General features: G+C 54.9%; 1 protein-coding gene and 1 long non-coding RNA gene across 3 annotated transcripts in view; one reads left to right on the forward strand and one right to left on the reverse strand.

Moving 5' to 3' along the window:
- Positions 1–17064, reverse strand: part of LOC113937050 — a 58308-nt gene that overhangs the window by 18894 nt on the left and 22350 nt on the right. The gene's annotated exons all lie outside the window — the stretch shown is intronic.
- MYL9 (myosin light chain 9) lies at positions 7059–13501 on the forward strand. Of its 2 annotated transcripts, none has more exons than XM_027620702.1 (4): positions 7059–7186; positions 10310–10519; positions 11828–11989; positions 12823–13501. In XM_027620702.1, exons 2-4 carry the CDS (start codon positions 10336–10338, stop codon positions 12993–12995), a joined length of 519 nt encoding a protein of 172 aa, XP_027476503.1. In that variant the 5' UTR covers positions 7059–7186; positions 10310–10335; the 3' UTR covers positions 12996–13501. The 2 variants fall into 2 exon arrangements, with proteins under 2 accessions (XP_027476503.1, XP_027476504.1); XM_027620703.1 differs by having other exon boundaries at positions 7073–7186; positions 10256–10519.

A 17064-nucleotide genomic window follows, 5' to 3' on the forward strand; every position in this document is an offset into this window, starting at 1 on the left:
TTCACAGAACCACACTCTGGTGGAGGAGAGAGACCGTGAACGAGGCCTACGTGAGTTCAAGTCTACCACGGGCGGCAGAACACAAGATGCAGCACCAGGAGGCTGCAAGAAGCTGTGATGGCAGCATCACACGCAGCCTGGGCAGGAGCACTCTGCTCCATTCCAGAAGCACGGCGGGTATTAACCTGCTCTGGGGGACGGCAAGCCCGGGGAGAGTGCGTTCTAGGCAGAAGGACGTTCAGCGCCAATGCCCGGTGGTACAAACCTGCCTTTCAAAGTTCTTGGGCCAAGCTGAGCTGCAGACACCTGGTCTCCTCCCTCAGCCCCACCCAGCTAAGATGCAGTGACCTCGGGCTCAGGGGCTGCACAGAACCGCCTCCTAGGAGCTTTGTTCAGGCTGCACCCCCGGGGGCCCCTCCTGAGCTCAGCTCCTCCCGCGGGCCAGACCCCCTGCGCTCAGAGCAGCGTGCCCTCCTCTCTGGATCGTGTTAGTGGTGGCTGAGCACCCGCTGACCACAGGCGGCTCCGATGACCTGCCGGGGCTGGCACTCCCTGGACCTAGCCCTGCCCCGAGACCTGGCGGGGCCGGGGGGGGGGGGGATGACTAGAAGAGTAGGTGAAGAGGTTTCAGGTTGCCGTGGGCACTGAGCCAGACACTCAGAGGTGAGTGAACGCCGGAGGGGGCCAGACTGGACTTGAGGGCCACCGGCCAGCTAGCAGCCCAGCTCTACTCCTGACAGCCTCAAGGGAAAAGGGGGGACCCTTACCCCTCAGGGCCTCAGTGTTTCTGCTACAGCAGGCGAGGGGCCTTGACAGTTGGGTCAGGGTCTCTGTCTGGCAGGGATCCTGCACTCCCTGCAGCAGAGCACCACGATGTGCAGAACTGGGGCCTCCACTCCCCGCCCTACTGACGCCACAGTGAAGGAACCCCCCCAACAGCTGAGAGAACAAGATAATGAACACCAGGTCCTTTACCCAGAATCACCAACCATCAACACTGTGCCGTGTTTGTACCAACCCTCACTTGCCCCACCTAACCCGGAGGCATTCGAAAGCTAGCTGCAGACACCATACTTCAGCCCCAAACACACCAGGCAACGCCTGAGAATAAGGACCTTCCTGCACGACCACAATACCATTGTCACCCTCTAATTTAAAAAAAGACTGGTCTACGAGCCTCCCCCCATTACCCAGGAGAGCGCCCAGTGCCCAGTAATGTCCTCTCTGGCTCTTCCTTTGTACCCACCCAGGATCCACGTACGGATCATTCACTGCTTTCAGTCATCACGTCTCTTTAGTCTCACTGAACCAGACCTGACATTCATGACATGACATCTTTTAAGTATCCAAGCATCTTGCAGAGGGTTGCATGATCTGGACTTACATATTCTCGTGACTAGATTCGGATTAAACAGTATGAACCAGAATATGACTAAGATAATAAATATCCCATTCCCTGTACTTTCAAGGAGGCATTTGTCTGTTTAGGAAAAGACCGACAGCAGCTTCCCAGGGAAGCTGCATTTCCAAAGCGCAGTCCTGGAGGGACAGAAAGGGTCAGGAGGGAGAGACTGCAGGCTGAGGGGTGCTGGCGAAGAGGCAGAGGGAGACGGAGCCTGTGCGCTGACCCTGGGTCCCCGAGAACCAGCCTCAGGGCGGCACATCCTAGAGCAGGAGGCCCAGGGTCCCGAGTTCCCAAGCCTGGCGTCTCCCCCACCCCGTGGCCTGAGCAGAGAGAGAAGGCGGGGCTGCAGCCAGGAGCAGCACTGGGTTCAGAGGCCTTCTGGCCAGGACGGTAGGACAAAGCCATCACCAGGCGGCCTGCCAGCCAGGAACCACGTAGATGCCGGCACAGCTAAGTGCTCCAGAGGATCCCCAGCCCAACTGAGAAGCTGTTTCTGCCACCATCGCTGCAGTGGAGTTTCTTTTCTCTTTTTTTTAAGATTTTATTCATTTATTTGAGGGAGAGAGAGCAAGTGAGCAAGAGCACAAGCAGGATGAAGGGCAGAGGGAGAAGCAGGCTCCCCACTGAGCAGGGAGCCCCGATGTGGGGCTCGATCCCGGGACTCCGGGGTCGTGACCTGAGTCAAAGGCAGTTGCTTAACCACCTGAGCCACCCAGGCGTCCCTGGAGTGGAGTTTCTAAGAGAAACACAGAATGAAGTTGTGGCTCCTGCACTTTGGGGAATCTGGCTGATCTGAAAAAGCAGTGTGGCAACTGCTAATGCCAGAGGGTCTTTACTGCAGTCTCGCCTCCACTGGCTCCAGAAGTCACCCTCCGCTCAGGAGCCTTTGCAGCCTGCCCAGGGCCAGCAGGAGAAAACCCAGCTTCCTCCCCTTGGCCTGAGAGGCCCCTGCCCCGCTTTCCAGCTACAGCTCCCGTGGGATCCCCTTCCGTGCTCTGTCCTCCAGCCTCACCTCAGGCCTTGCACGGGGAGCCCCACCAATGCAGTTAACGTTACCCCAGCTGGCAGTTCCTCGGGGAAACCCTCCGGAAGTACCTGGGCCAGGCCAGGCTGGTGCAAAACCCCTGCTCTGGCCTTGGAGCATGAGAGCCACTTGGCTTGTCTTTCTTTGTTGCGGTCGCTGATGTGAGGATACCCCTATCCGTGTGATTATGAGTACCTGTCTCCACCAGGAGACGGTGGGCTCCCAGAGGGCAGGAAGCGAGTTTGTTCACCAGCCTCAGTGCCTAGCACAGACGAGAGCTTCAAGACCGTTATTTCCTGGCTAGCTCAGCCGGTGGAGCATGCGACTCTTGATCTTGGGGTGGTAAGTTCGAGCCCCACGTTAGGTGTAGAGATTACATAAAAATAAAATATTTAGGGGAGAAAAAAGGAACTACTATTTCCTAAACGAGTGAGCTTGTTGCGGAGAGGAGGAGTGGGACTTTAGAGAAGACTCTGAAGGATGAGCAGTTCTCCAAGCTGAGGCAGAGAGAGGCCAGCACACAGGCAGAAGTGTGAGGCTGCTGGGGCGCAGGAAGGGCCTCAAATGCCAGGTTTAGTAGTAAGGGCTTTGAATGGAGCAGAACCCAGCTTCCCATGAGACGGGCCCCCAGTCCCAGCTTCTGGGGGGGCGTGGTCCCCTAGTGACCCACCCAGCATCGGGGTTTAATCTCTGGCACATGTGTGCAGAGTCCAAACCCGGTGACACCCTGTGACCAACAGGGAACATGGGCCCTGGGCGGGGGGGGGGGGGGAGGCTCAACTGCTAATGCCTCTAACCTTCTGGGGACTGACAGATGACCCCCACATCTGAATCTGCAACCCAAATTTCCACTCACATCTCTACTTGGATGGCGAACAGGTGCTCCCAAAATGAACATGTCCAGCAACCAGGAGAAGTAAAAGGAAGTGAGAAGGGCCAGAAAGTGACCACTGAGCAGCTGTCACAAAATTGAATACCAGTGGGTGTTACAAGTCATGGGTGGAAGTTTGCTGAGGGACAGAATATTCGGTCTCAAAGGAGCAGCCCACAAATTACTTACTCACGAACATACTGATTACAAAAGGGAAAAATGTAACTTTCTGATGGATAACCAGCAGACACTACCTCAGCAAGATGGCTGAAGTTATTCTTGCCAAAATTTTCTTGGGAAAAATTAACATCCTACGTCTCCTGTTGAGATACACTGAGAAGGGCACAACATCATTTCTGTGATATTCCTGTCAAAAATCCATCACTTGAGGGGCGCCTGGGTGGCTCAGCTGGTTGAGCATCGGACTCTTGATTTCAGCTCAGGTCATGCTATCAGGGTCGTGAGATCGAGCCCAGCGTTGGGCTCTGTGCTCAGAGGGGAGTCTGCTGGAGATTCTCTCTCTCTCCCTCTCCCTCTGCCCCTCCCCCTGCTCATGAGTGCATGTGTGCACACACACACTCTCTCTCTCTCTCAAATAAATAATCTTTCAAAAAAAAAAATCTGTAACTTGAAGCTAATCATGAGGGAGCACCATGTAACTGGCCTGGACTCTCCAGAAGTGTCAATGTCTTGAAAAACAAAAGCTAAGGAACATATTAAAAGAGATTAAAGAGGGGCACCTGAGTGGCTCAGATGGCTGAGTGTCTGCCTTTGGCTCAGGTCACGATCTCCAGGTCGTGGGATGCAGCCCCACGTCTGGCTCCCAGCTCAGTGGGGAGTCTGCTTCTCCCTCTCCCTCTCTCCCCCTGCTTGTGTCTTCTGTCTCTCCCTCTCTCGAATAAATAAAAAAATCTTTAAAATAAAAAAAAAGATGTTAAAGACATCTCAATAGATGCATAAAAAAACATTTGATGAAACCCAACACCCTTTCATGATAAAAACACTCAACCAGGAACAGAATTTCTTCAAGCTGATAAAGGACATCCAAGAAAAACCCACAGCTAACATCATATTTAATGGTGAATGACTGAGCTTTTCCCCTAAGATCAAGAACAAGACAAGGAGGTCTGTTTTTACTACTTCTCTTTTTTTTAAGATTTATTTATTTATTAGAGAGAGCACATGCGCAAGAGAGCAAGTGAATGCGGGGGGGGGGGCGGGGGGAGAGGGGGGGAGAGGGAGGGAGAGGAGTTCAAAGCAGACTCCCTGTTGAGCATGGAGCCCACTGTGGGGCTCCATGAGGGGCTCCATCCCAGAACCCTGAGATCATGACCTGAGTCAAAATCAAGAGTCGGACATTCAACTGACTGAGCCACCCAGGTGCCCCCATTTTTACTACTTCTATTTGATGTACTGGAGGGCAGTGTTGGCCAGGCAAGAGAATGAATGAATGAATGAATGAATGAAACCCAGATTGGGAAGAAAGAAGTTAAACTATCTCTATTTGCAGATAACATGATCTTTCATAAAGAAAATCCTAAAGCATCCATAAATAAACTATTAGTTAATAAATGAGTTCAGTAATGTTCCTGGAAATAAGATCAATACACAAAAATCAATTGTAGGGTGCCTGGGTGGTGGTGATGGTTGCACAACAATGTGAATGTGCTTAATGTCCCCCAAATACAGATTTCAAATGGTTAAAATGGTAATTTTTATGTTTTGTTGTGTTTTTTTTTTAATGTCCCCCCTCCCCCCACACACACACAAATTAAAGAAACTTGATAACCTTGGACTGGCTCCTGGACCAGAAAAAAAAATTTCTGTAAAGGACATTACTGGGATCATTGACAAAACTTGAATATGGATTGTAAATTAGATAACAGTATTAAATCAATGTTAAAATTTTTCTGATTTTGATAAATGTACTATGGATTTGGAAAAGAATCTCCTTTTCAGGAGATACTCACTGAAGTATTTCCAGGTAAAAGGGTAATGAAGAATGCAAGTTACTCTCAAATAATGTTGGCAGGGGCAGGATATACACACAGACACACAGACACACAGAAGAGAATATAATAAAGCCAAATGTTAGCAACTGGAGAGTCTGGGTGAACTCTTTGTATAGTTCCTATACCTTTACTGTAAGTCTGAAATTATTTCAAAGTTAACAGTTTTAAAAAATTAATAGGTCCAAAATAGAACTGAGCTCTCCTCAAATCTGCTCCTTCCATAGCCAACCCGTGTTAGAAACAGGTCGGCTCTCTCCCACTGCTCAGACCAAAACCCTTGGAGTCATCCCTGACTCTTCTCTTTCACACACATTCCAATCCATGTGCAAATCCTATTGGACGCAACTTCAGAATAGTTCCAGAATCCCACCCCTTCTCCCCAGCACCAATGCTACACTAGTCTGAATACATCATCTTGCTAGAAAGCTCCTCACTGGCCTCACCCAGAGGGATTCAGTTAAAACATAAGTCAGATCATGCCGTCCTTCCGCTCAGGACACTGATGTCTCATGGTGGCCTACGAGGAGCCCCTGGCAAGGCCCCCACTGCTTCTCAGACCTCATCTCCCACCCTTCTCCCCACAGTCACACTCACCTCTGGCTGCTCCTAGACCCGGAGCTGGGCAAACTCCCCCCACCTGCCTCCCTCCCTCACTCACTCACTGGGCATGGCTTCTGGTTGTCCCAAATGTCACTTCCCAGGAGGCACCCTCCTCTCTCTTTGGTCACTCTGCTTTATTTCCCTTCAAAGAACTCACTTCTCTCTCCGAGCCATGGAGCTACTTACTTGTTCACTGTATTTCCCACACAAATACTGCTTCCCCAGGGTGATTACTTTAGTGCAGTGCTGTTTCCCCAGCACTTGGTACAGTGCCTCGCACGTAAGAGGGGTCGGTTCATACGGACAGAGTAAGTAACTGGGTGCTGTAAGGTCTGTGACGGTCCAAAGTGCGGCAGGGAGAGAAAAACGGGCTGGAGTCCTGGTGAGTAGCGTGTTCCTTCAAGGGTCAAAATGACGGATAGGAGCTGATGCATGATGGGGGAGCCAGCGGTCTGTCCTCTCCGACTCCCTCCTCCAACTAATGCCAACAAGAGCGGGTAAGGGGTGCTGACACCTGAGGATACACCATGCTCCCCCCAGCCCCTGCCCCTCTCACTGGCCCCCAGGGTGCTACTTGGCCCTTTCTGGACACTCTTTTTCCTGAATCTTCACCACCACCCTCCCATTTTACAGGAAACTGAGGCCAGCTGGAAAGGACAGTGACTTGGCTGAGGTGGGCTGTCCCCAGCACAGTCCGCCTACCCAACACCCAGGGGAGCCCCCACACCAGCAGGGGCCTGACCAATGACCCTTCACGTGAGGATGGTGAAGACCATCTGACACGCCTTCTCTCGGATTCGGAAAAAAGCCATACTTGGCCTGATGGAAGGAAGCCCTCCCACGGGAATGGGCCAGGCAGCGTGGGCCTTTGGGGGAAAGAAGGACGGAGGGCCTGAGAACTAGAAGCCCTGGGCGTTCTGCCTGCCTCACTGACGAGGAAGGGGCGGCCCACATAAATCCCCCTCCCCTGACAATCAGGGGCGAGGGGGCCCAGCGCTGCCCCGCATCATCGCACGGTATCACCTCCCCTGCCAATTCCGGGAAGGCGCCCCCGCCGCCGCCGCCCGTGGGTCAAGGCCAAATAAGGCTGTGCCGGAGCGCCGCGCCGCCCCGCCCCGCCCCGCCCCGCCGCGCGCATTCTTCTGCCTTGTAAGGCCCGCGCCACCGCGCCCACCGAGCCCGAAGCTGGACCGACGGCCCGCCGCCCCGCACCGGCTCCGCGCAGCGAGCGAAAGAGCAAGTGAGCCAGCGAGCGAGCGCCTTCTCCGCACCAGGTGGGAGTCGCGGCCGCGGGGGGCTAGAGGAGGCGGTGTGATGGCCCCACGGACGGGGACGCCGGAGGGTGTCGGCGAGGACAGCCCTCGTGGGGCTGGGGCTGCGAGTTGAGGGTCGGACGGGGACTCTGGCAGGGGGTGGGCAGCAGGGAGGCTGTTCCAGGCTCGGGCAGCCGGTGGTCCTTGGGCGAGGGAACTCTGTCCGGGCCCTGCCCCTTTGCTATGGAGTTACAGGCTCCAAGCCCAGAGCTCTGGGGTGGGGTGGGCAGAAGGAGGGGAGGGGGTTGTGGTCGCTGGTGTTCCCTGCCCCAGTAAACCCATGTGTGTCAGACAGGAAACTGAGCCCTGTTAAGGCTCCTTGAGACTCCTCCAGAACTCCTAGGGCAGGAGAGAGGGATGGAGACTGGGGTAATGCACCCCCCCATCCATACACACCAACGCTGTGTGCATGCACTTGGGCCTTCGACGCACTGGGCCATCTGCCCAACTGTGTCTGTTGGGTGGGGAGGGTCTGCCAACGGCTCTGGGGGCTGGACAGGGACCTGGGCTGGGGGACCTCGGTCTCTGCTCCTCCTTTCCAGCCCTCCAACTGCCCTGAGGAATGAGTCAGATAACTCAGCTGCAGAGGAGTTGAGTTTACTAGCAAGACATCTGGCACTACCAGCCATAGGGACCAAGAGATAATGGGGGACACAGGCCTTGTCTTTGCTGTTATGGGGGGATTTCAGGCACCAGAAGGGGGGAGGTGTCACCTAGGTGAGGCCAGTCCAACTACCAGCTATATATGATCCCTAGTGTCTAGGACCTCCAGGAGCAGTAGGGCATGGCTCCAGGGCTAAAATCCTAAGCCTGCCTCTCTAACCCCATTTCCTCAACCAAGCCTAGAAACTGCCTCTGGGCACACAGAGCCCTCAGCTGCAGCAGGCCCACCATGAGCCTCTTAGGGTATGTGTTTCTTCATGTGTTCAGGTGTCAAGGGCACCAAGGGCTGGCCATTACCACTCACTGACCCAAGCTTAGCCCAAGGGGTTGGACTCTATCCCTCTCATGAGCATGCCACTTCCCTTCTTGGGCATCACTTCTTAAACTGCACAGTCGGGGTGGGGGGTGTCCCCCCAAGATTGCTGGGTTGGACAAAACCTAAAGTTCAGTGCTTTCAGCCACGTCATGGCCTCTGGACAAAAGAGGGTGGGGAAGGGGGAGGCCTGGAGACAGAAGGGCCCAGCCAGTATCACAGCAGTGGGTGAGGTCCTACCCGTTCCATTCCTCTCTCCTCGGGGCTGAGTCTGCCCCAGAGCTGTGCAGACAGGAGGGTGGTGGCAATAGCGATGATGACCATCACAGCCCCTCGTGGCCATGGACTACTCCTTGGCTGCCTTCCGTGGGTGCCATGAGTCAAAGTTCCCAGTGAACAGTGGGCTCGGGTAAGGACTGGGCCCCTCAAAGCACTAAACCCCTGCCGATGCCACCATCCCACTCCGACCCAGGTCATGGGTGAGAAGGGCTCTCGTCTACCCACCCCGAACCACGTGAGGATCACCCAGGGCCAGCCGTGTCAGGCCAGTGGGACACAGCAGCCTGTGTGGCCCTGGGGAAGGACTGGGGCTGGCCGGGATCCCTGCTCCCGGTTTAGGAGCTCAAAGACCAAAGTCTGAGAATGACCGGAACAGGGTCTTGGGATAAAGGCCTGGAGATAGGTCGAGGAACATTCACAACCACACAATTTGGGGCTAAAAACAGGCAGAGGCTTCCTGGAGGCTGGCCCTCAACCGAGGGCTCAGGGCAGAGGAGAAAGGGGGACAGGAGTCCTAGGGCCTCAGCCAGGCCCACAGCTGCCCCAGCTGAGGGGCACACGGCCCCGGGTCTTCAGGGGCAGAGTCCCCACAGGCCATGACAGGGGTTCAGGGAAAGAGCACCTTGTTGTGCCTCAGTTTCCCCATCAGTGCAGTGGGGGCAGTAGACTGGCTGCAATTGCCCTCACAGCCATTCATTAAACAATCATCTATTAGCCTACTGATTGGTAAACCAGGGGAGGCAGAGAAAGATCTCTAAGTGCTTACTGTCAGAGCAAGGGTGCAGGAACTGCTCCCCAAGGGGGTGTCTCAAGAAGTAGGCTGGAAAAGGAAGGGCGTTCAGGGGGAGGGACCAAGAAGGAAAGTCTGGGGGTGCCTGGGAAACATCCAGAGGTCCAGCATGGCAGAATCACAGAGGGCAAGAGGGACACAGTGAAGGGTGCCACGGTCCGTCAGAGAGAAGGGTTGGAGGGCTTCACACGGGGTCTTAAACGCCAGGCTCGGGGGGCCCAGACTTGTTCCAGGAACTTTCGAGGGCTTCACAGTGAAATGACAGGTACTACAGGTCTGGATCTCTATGGGATGGGAGAGACTGGCTGGAAACTAGGAGGACAGGTCTAGACAAGGGTGACAGGAAGCTGGGGCTCCCAGTCCGGGGAAGCCTCATGCCCCTATAAGCACGGAGAAGTGAGAACAAATCAGGTCTATCGCCCACCTAAGGGGCTGGTCAAGTGTGGGCAGGATGGGGGAGGGGAGACTGCCCAGAGCACATGCCTTCCAGAAAGAACACCCAGAGCAGGGAGCACAGCTGGATGGGGAGGAGGGAGGAGAAGGACCTGACAAGAATGTCAGGAATGCAGGGCCTCCGACTGCTGGGGGCAGGGGAGCCGGCAGGGAGCCTCCCAGCCTCCCAGTTTTCAACCCACCTTGTCACTTGGAGGGAGAGAGACAGTGTAAATGCTCAGAGAAAGCAAGAACAGGTTGTCACGGAACCCAATCCTAAGTGTCATACGCAAACAGCCACAGTGAAAGTCGCTTACTCTGTGCCTGGCACCATTCCAGGGGCTGTCCCCGGCACCATTCCTACTGCTGGGCATTCCTCACGTCCCCGTTCCCACATGGGTAGACTCCCCCAGAGAGGTAGAGAAGCTGTTTACGATCACACGGAGCCCACGCCTGTCTGCTTTTGTGACAAGTTGGGTGACAGGAGCCCCAAGTCTGTGGGAGGCTTTGAAATGCCAGGCCCAGGTGCTAACAGCCAGTCTGGGGTGGGCAGGAAGACCCCTGGCCCAGGGTCATAGGCTCTTCCCCCCACACCCACTTCCTGCAGGGAAGCCCCGCCCACCCGAAGCCAAGATGTCCAGTAAGCGGGCCAAGGCCAAAACCACCAAGAAGCGGCCACAGCGGGCCACATCCAATGTCTTCGCGATGTTTGACCAGTCCCAGATCCAGGAGTTTAAGGAGGCCTTCAACATGATCGACCAGAACCGAGATGGCTTCATCGACAAGGAGGACTTGCATGACATGCTGGCCTCACTGGGTGAGCAGGGACAGGGGGGCTGGGGTCTAAGTGGGTCCCGTGAGGGTTACAATTGTTGCAGGCAGCAGGGCTGCTCATCACGTATGGAGTCCTTCCCGTGGAGGGACATGTGGTACCCACCCTGGTGAGGAGATGCCAGTACTTTCTCCATTTAACAGATAGGGAAACTGAGGCACTGGGCACTGGATCTGAACCCAGGCTCACTCCAGAGCCAGACTGCCTCAGGCAGATTTGTGGTTGGGCTGCCTGGTTCCACTTCATTTAAAGAAAAGGATGGGCAACTAAAGAAAGTTGGAACTGCACAGACTTTCCATTGTATGGATGGAGAGCTGTGGCTGGAGAGGGGCCAGAGTGCCCCACCCCTTTAGAAGTCACCCAAGCCAGTCCTTAGAGCCTCTCTGACTCCACGACTTCCCTAGAATCAGAATCTTAGAGCTGAACGGGCTCAGGAACTTCGTACAATGCACACTGCTCAGATGGGGACCCCCCCCAAGTCTGTGGCCCTGCCCCCACATCCCTCCCCTGTGCTCGCCACAGATACCACCCCAGCCCCAGTTCCTGGCAGGCCCTTGGTCCAGGTCAGACACTGGCTGGGGGAGAGAGGAAGCCTCTGGTAGTGGAGGAGGCAGCTTGTGCTGGCCAAGCCCCAAGCACTGAGGCCAGACAGGCCCGAGTGAGTCCCTGGCCCTCACAGCAGGGCAGCCCCACTCTGCCCATTTCCCTTCCTGCGCAGTGGTGCCCGAGGCCCTCATGTCCACGCCCAGGAAGTCTGGTGGGAGGACAGGGCAACCCTGAGTTTCTGGGCATCTACCCAGAAAAACCTGCATTCCTGTTTGTAGCTCCTGTCGGTGGGGCCACCGGTGAGTCGTGGCCTTCTGGTTAAGAACATCATCCTCCGTTTAGAAAGTAAGAGCAGCAGACAACAAAAGCTGCAGCAGCTGCACAAGTATCTTAAACCTCACAGCTGTCCTACTGGGTAGATGTGATTAGCGCGTCATGGTGAGCTCGCAGCTCGGCGAAGGTGAACGCAGGCAGGAGGCGGAGCAGACCCGCGGGCAGTCAGCACAGGGTGGCCCTTACACTCCGGGGGTCACGGATGTCCGGACCGGAGGCTCTAACTGGTCAAGGGGCCTGGAGAGCCGGGAGGGAGGGAGCAGTCAGAACGCTGGCCACCCCAGTGAGACGCTCCACAGTTTACAGAGCTTAGCGTCTCCTGCCTGTGGGACTGTCACACAGGCCATGAAGGGAGGGGACAGGGAGGCAGGAGGGGACAGGGCAGTGACAGCAGGAATGTCCCACCTGCCACAGGGAAGAACCCCACCGACGAGTACCTGGAGGGCATGATGAGCGAGGCCCCGGGGCCCATCAACTTCACCATGTTTCTCACCATGTTTGGGGAGAAGCTGAACGGCACAGACCCCGAGGACGTGATCCGAAACGCCTTCGCCTGCTTCGATGAGGAGGCCTCAGGTCAGCAGCCTCCCGATGAAGGCCTGGACAGGGCTGGGGCTGAATGCTTCACCCAGGGCGCCCCCAAGGATGCGAGTGGAGCTGGGCTGCGCTGGGACTGCAGGGTCCCTGTCCCCAAAGGCCAGAACAGAAATCCCCCATGTGCTGGGGTTTCCGTGGCTGGAACTGGAAAAACTAAGCTGTGTCCTTGTTCCCTTCCCCCAGATGCTAGACCACAACAGCCCACGTCCACCAAGGCTTCCCACGTCTTGAGTTGACCTGTTGGCCCAGCACACTGCCCCCACGTTAGACCTTCCCAGAAACCAAATCATTCCAGGCCCTTCTGGCCAATAAGGTGCAAAAACCAGCCCCCATATCAGACTTTACAAAGGACTTCTGTCCCACAGCTAGTGTGTCCCAGGGACAGGCCAGAGTGACACTGCCAGTGATTTCAGTAGTTTCTCCGGGGCCACAGGCCCAATTCAGAACGTTTTCCTGACGACCTTCGTGGTCCCCTACCAGGATGGCATATTTTCATCTCTATTTTCCAGATCAAACAGGCACAGAGAGGTTAAATAACTTGCCCATGGTCACACAGCCAGGAAAGGGGATAAGCATGCAGACTCAGGCAGTGGAACTCTAGGGCTCATGTCAAAGTAAGACATATCCAGCCCCCACACTCACAGCCCCAAGGATCCCACAGACACACTGCAGAACGCCTCCCCACCGTGGGGTCCCGGGGAGTTGAACTGGCCGGAGACCCACTACGAGGACTGGTGGTGGGCCGTGGGCTGAGGGTGTTGGGCATGTCCCAGCCTGAGTCCCTGTCTCATGGGCCCTGGCCCCACCCCCAGGTTTTATCCATGAGGACCACCTTCGGGAGCTGCTCACCACCATGGGCGACCGCTTCACAGATGAGGAAGTGGACGAGATGTACCGAGAGGCCCCCATTGATAAGAAAGGCAACTTCAACTACGTGGAGTTCACCCGCATCCTCAAGCACGGTGCCAAGGACAAGGACGACTAGCCCACCCTGCCCCCATGCCCGGGCCCCTGTCCCACTCTGCTGCTCCCCAAACTCACTGTGCTCCATGCCCGTGACCCCACAGGACCCTCTCAGGGGAGCCTCCCCCTGAGGAGCTAGGGGCCCAGCTCCCCGTGGAGAAACAGGCGGAGAGCGCGCAGTGCCAGGCAAGGGGCACACGGCCAACGTGAGGCAGGTGTTCCACCGGGACCCCCCCCAGAGAGGACTGTCTTCCCGGGAGCTGGGCCTCATGGCTGCTCCCCACCGGACGGGCCCTGTGTCCTGTCGGACACAAGTTCACATGCACCCCCACACAGGGCATGACCGCTCTTTCCCAGCCACTGCCACTGCCACAAAGCTCACCAAGGTCCCTTCTCAAAGGACAGGATGCCAGGCCCCTCCTCTGTGCCCTGCCCAGCCACCCCACTGGGAGTGTGGTCCAGAAGATGCATGCAGGGTGGATACTGGACCAGGGGAGGCAGAATCTCCAATAGAAGTCTGCGCACTGCTTTGGGTCTGTGTGTCTGTTGCCGGGATGAAATAGAGGAGCTCCTAGTCCCTAAACACCCTCATGCCCTCTCCTGTCCCTACTGGCTGCCCAGACCCCCACCTCCTCCCAGCCAGGGAGAGGCTCCCCTGAGACCAGACCAGCAGTCGGGGGCAGACAGAGGTGCTGCGGGAAAAGAGTCCTCCTGGGAGAGAGAGGCCCAAGTGCAGAGGACCCTCAGGAATCACCACAGCGTATCTCGGTGGGGGGTTTGGCGCACTGGGAAGACAGGGGTCAAGGTCACCCAGCCTTCAGGACTAAAGCCTGGATCTCCAGGGACACAGCAATGCTCCTGGAAAGCCAAGTGGTCCTGGAAGAACAAGGAGGCTCTGGAAATGGGGAGGAGGGTGCAACCCAGAAGCTCCGGGTGAACGTGGGAACAATGGGTGTAAAAGATTCCCTGAGGTCAGCTCCAGGCAGCCACCACGTGAGGCCTGGGCTGTGCCCTCTGCACCTGCAAGGTCAGTTCAGCCACATGACCAGTTTTCACATCGCACACAAGGTGGGCAGGGCTGGGATCTCTGTTACACATGATGATGGGGACACTGACCAAAGTGCCTAGGGCACAAGAGGAACAGAAATATTGGTTGAACAGATAGCCAAGAGGGGCAGGGACTACCTGAGGTGACCCAGTGGATCTGGGGCAGAGGGACAGCTGGACCCTGGCCTCTAGATCCCCCACAGGGCTCAGACCTGGGCTAGACACATCCCACCAGACCCCACAAAGGTCGGGGAGCAGCTGCTGGGCCCGGTGTGATCCTGATGCCTTCCCTAAAGGTCACCCATAGTCAGCCAACCACATCACACAGCAAAGGTCCCAGATCAGATCTTACTGCTGAGCACTAAGAGAACCGTGTATTGGACGAGGAGGGTCTAACTTCCCACAAGCCTCTGCCCCACCTCAGCTCCAGGCCCTTCCCAGCCAGGTCTTGGCCAGAATGCCATGAAACACCCCCTCTCTTGCCTCTAGATGGAGCCCCACAAGTCCCTGATCTCCACTCCTGATGGAGCCAACCCCAAACAAGTCCTGACCAGGCCCAAATTCTGCAACAGACTCAGTCCGACCGTGCCCTCACCCCCGGCCCTAGATGGGAGGGCCGCTCACTGCAGCTAGTCCCAAGGGAGGGACCAGGGAGTGGGGCAGGCTCTGGGTGTCCTCTGAGGACCCCTGGAGTGCTGGCCACACATGCCCTGCATCAGGGTCACAGGGCACTCTGCAGAGCCACTGTGGCACCAAAAGCCTTTCTGAAGATGGCAGGGACAGGGTTAGAAACAAGCCTCCTCGGGTTCTGACCCCTCAGTCTGCAATCCTGTCACAAGCCTCCTCCCCCTTCACCCCAGAGAAAGGGACAGAACCCATCCAGCCTCACTGGTTTCCTAGCTGGCGTGGGCCTGACCTGACGGGATCCAGAAGATGGACAAGGGAAGTGTTGTGTGTGGAAGGGCAGGACCAGCAGACAGGAGGAACGTGCAGGAACGGAACTGGAAGAAGCCGTGTGAACGAAGTCTGGGAGCAAGAAGGCATACAGCACATTCAGAAGCCAGGAAGATGGCAGTTTTCTAATTGTGAGCTCATTTATTAAGATCCTAGCAGCTTTTTAGAGAAGCAGCAGTACCTACTGTTTTCTCTCTCACAGGCAACATCTACAGGTAACAGTGAAACATGCCCAGAACTTTTAAAGTCTGGCACAAAACTCAGAAACCACAAAGGAAAAGACTGATACATTTAAATCCATGAAGATTATCTCTTAGGGCTCCGGGCCAGCTCAGCGACTCTTGATCCCGGGGTTGTGAGTTCAAGCCCATTGAGTTCAAGCCCATGCTGGGTATGGAGATCACTTTAAAATAAATTTTTTTTTTTAAGATTTTATTTATTTGACAGAGAGGGAACACAAGCAGGGGGAGCAGGAGAGGGAGAAGCAGGCTTCCCGCAGAGCAGGGAGCCCGATGTGGGGCTCGATCCCAGGACCCTGGGGTCATGACTTGAGCCAAAGGCAGATGCTTAACAACTGGGCCACCCAGGCACCCCTAAAATAAAATCTTAAAAAATCCATGAAAATTAAAAAAAAAAAAAACCCATAAGGAGGGGTGCCTGGGTGGCTCAGTGGGTTAATTGTCCAACTCTTGATCTCGGCTCAGGTCATGAGCTCAAGGTCGTGAGATCAACCCCCACATTGGGCTCCATGCTGGGTATGGAGCCTGCTTAAAATTCTCTCTGTCTGCCACCCCACTCACTCTCTCACTCTCTAAAAAAGAAAAAGAAGAAAGGGGGGGCACCTGGGTGGCTCAGTTAGTTAAGCGACTGCCTTTGGCTCAGGTCATGATTCCAGAGCCCTGGACTTGATCAAGTCCCACATTGGGCTCCTGGCTCAATGGGGAGCCTGCTTCTCCCTCTGACCGTCTCCCCTCTCATGCTGTTTCTCTCTCTCTCACAAATAAATAAATAAAATCTTTAAAAAAAAAGAAAAGAAGAAGAAGGAAAAGAAAGGGGCACCTGGGTGGCTCAGTTGGTTAAGTCTCTGCCTTCGGCTCAGGTCATGATCCCGGCCCAGCATGGGGCTCCCTGCTCAGTGGGGAGTCCACTTCTCCCTCCCCCTGCTCCTGTGCTCTCACTTGCACTCTCTCTCTCCCCCGCCTCAGATAAATAAATATTTAAAAAAAAAAGAGTAAATGGCCATGAGTTGCCAGATATTTATGAAAAAGAAGAGGAAAATAAGATGTAACTTCTAGAATTCAGGGCTTACCATGAAGCTATAGTAAACATGATGATGGTGTGATACTGGTGAAGAGCCAGACTGATCCATGGAATGGAACAGAGTCCAGGGACAGACCCACACATTGATGACTCTTGTTACATGACAAAGGTGGTATATCATAGATCAGTGGGGAGATGAGAGATTTAATAAATGAAGTTGACACCCACCAAAAGGGAAACAATGAACAAAACTCCCAAAACCAAGTACTGGTGAGGGGGGGAATGGAGAGCATCTAGAATCCTCACACACTACAGACAGGAGTGTAAACAGGTACGATCACTTTGGAAAACAATTTGGCATTACCTCCTAAAGTGGAACATCCATCTACCCCATGACTCAGCAACTCCACTCTTAGGAATGTACATACCCAATAGAAACGTGGACATGTGTTCACCAAAAGGCACCTGCAAGAAGGCTCACAGCAGCATCACTGTAATAACCCCGTACTGAAAACAGCCCAATCTGCCCAACAATGGAATGGACAAGGAAATGGCGATGAACTATAGCTACATGCATCAACATGGATAAATCTCACAAACATAATGTGAAAAAAAAAAAAAAACAAACAAAAAAACCAGACACAAAAGAATACACATTTGTATCAGTCAGGATTTGATCGGGGGCAGAAACCACACTGGTTATTTCAACAGAGATTATTTAATATAAATAACTGTTAATTAAGTATAAAGTTTTAATTAAGTAACTAAAAGGATAGAAAGGGAACTCAAGGGGCACCTGGGTGGCTCAGTCAGTTGAGCATCAACTCTTG

This window comes from Zalophus californianus, chromosome 8 (genome assembly GCF_009762305.2).
Source record: "Zalophus californianus isolate mZalCal1 chromosome 8, mZalCal1.pri.v2, whole genome shotgun sequence".
In the NCBI taxonomy this organism is placed as follows: domain Eukaryota; kingdom Metazoa; phylum Chordata; class Mammalia; order Carnivora; family Otariidae; genus Zalophus; species Zalophus californianus.

Coding starts and splice junctions, on each gene's coding strand:
- MYL9 (XM_027620702.1), top strand. CDS start 10,336: ATGTCCAGTAAGCGGGCCAAGGCCAAAACCACCAAGAAGCGGCCACAG. Junction 10,520..11,827: donor TGACATGCTGGCCTCACTGG/GTGAGCAGGGAC, acceptor CACCTGCCACAG/GGAAGAACCCCACCGACGAG. Junction 11,990..12,822: donor CTTCGATGAGGAGGCCTCAG/GTCAGCAGCCTC, acceptor CCCCACCCCCAG/GTTTTATCCATGAGGACCAC.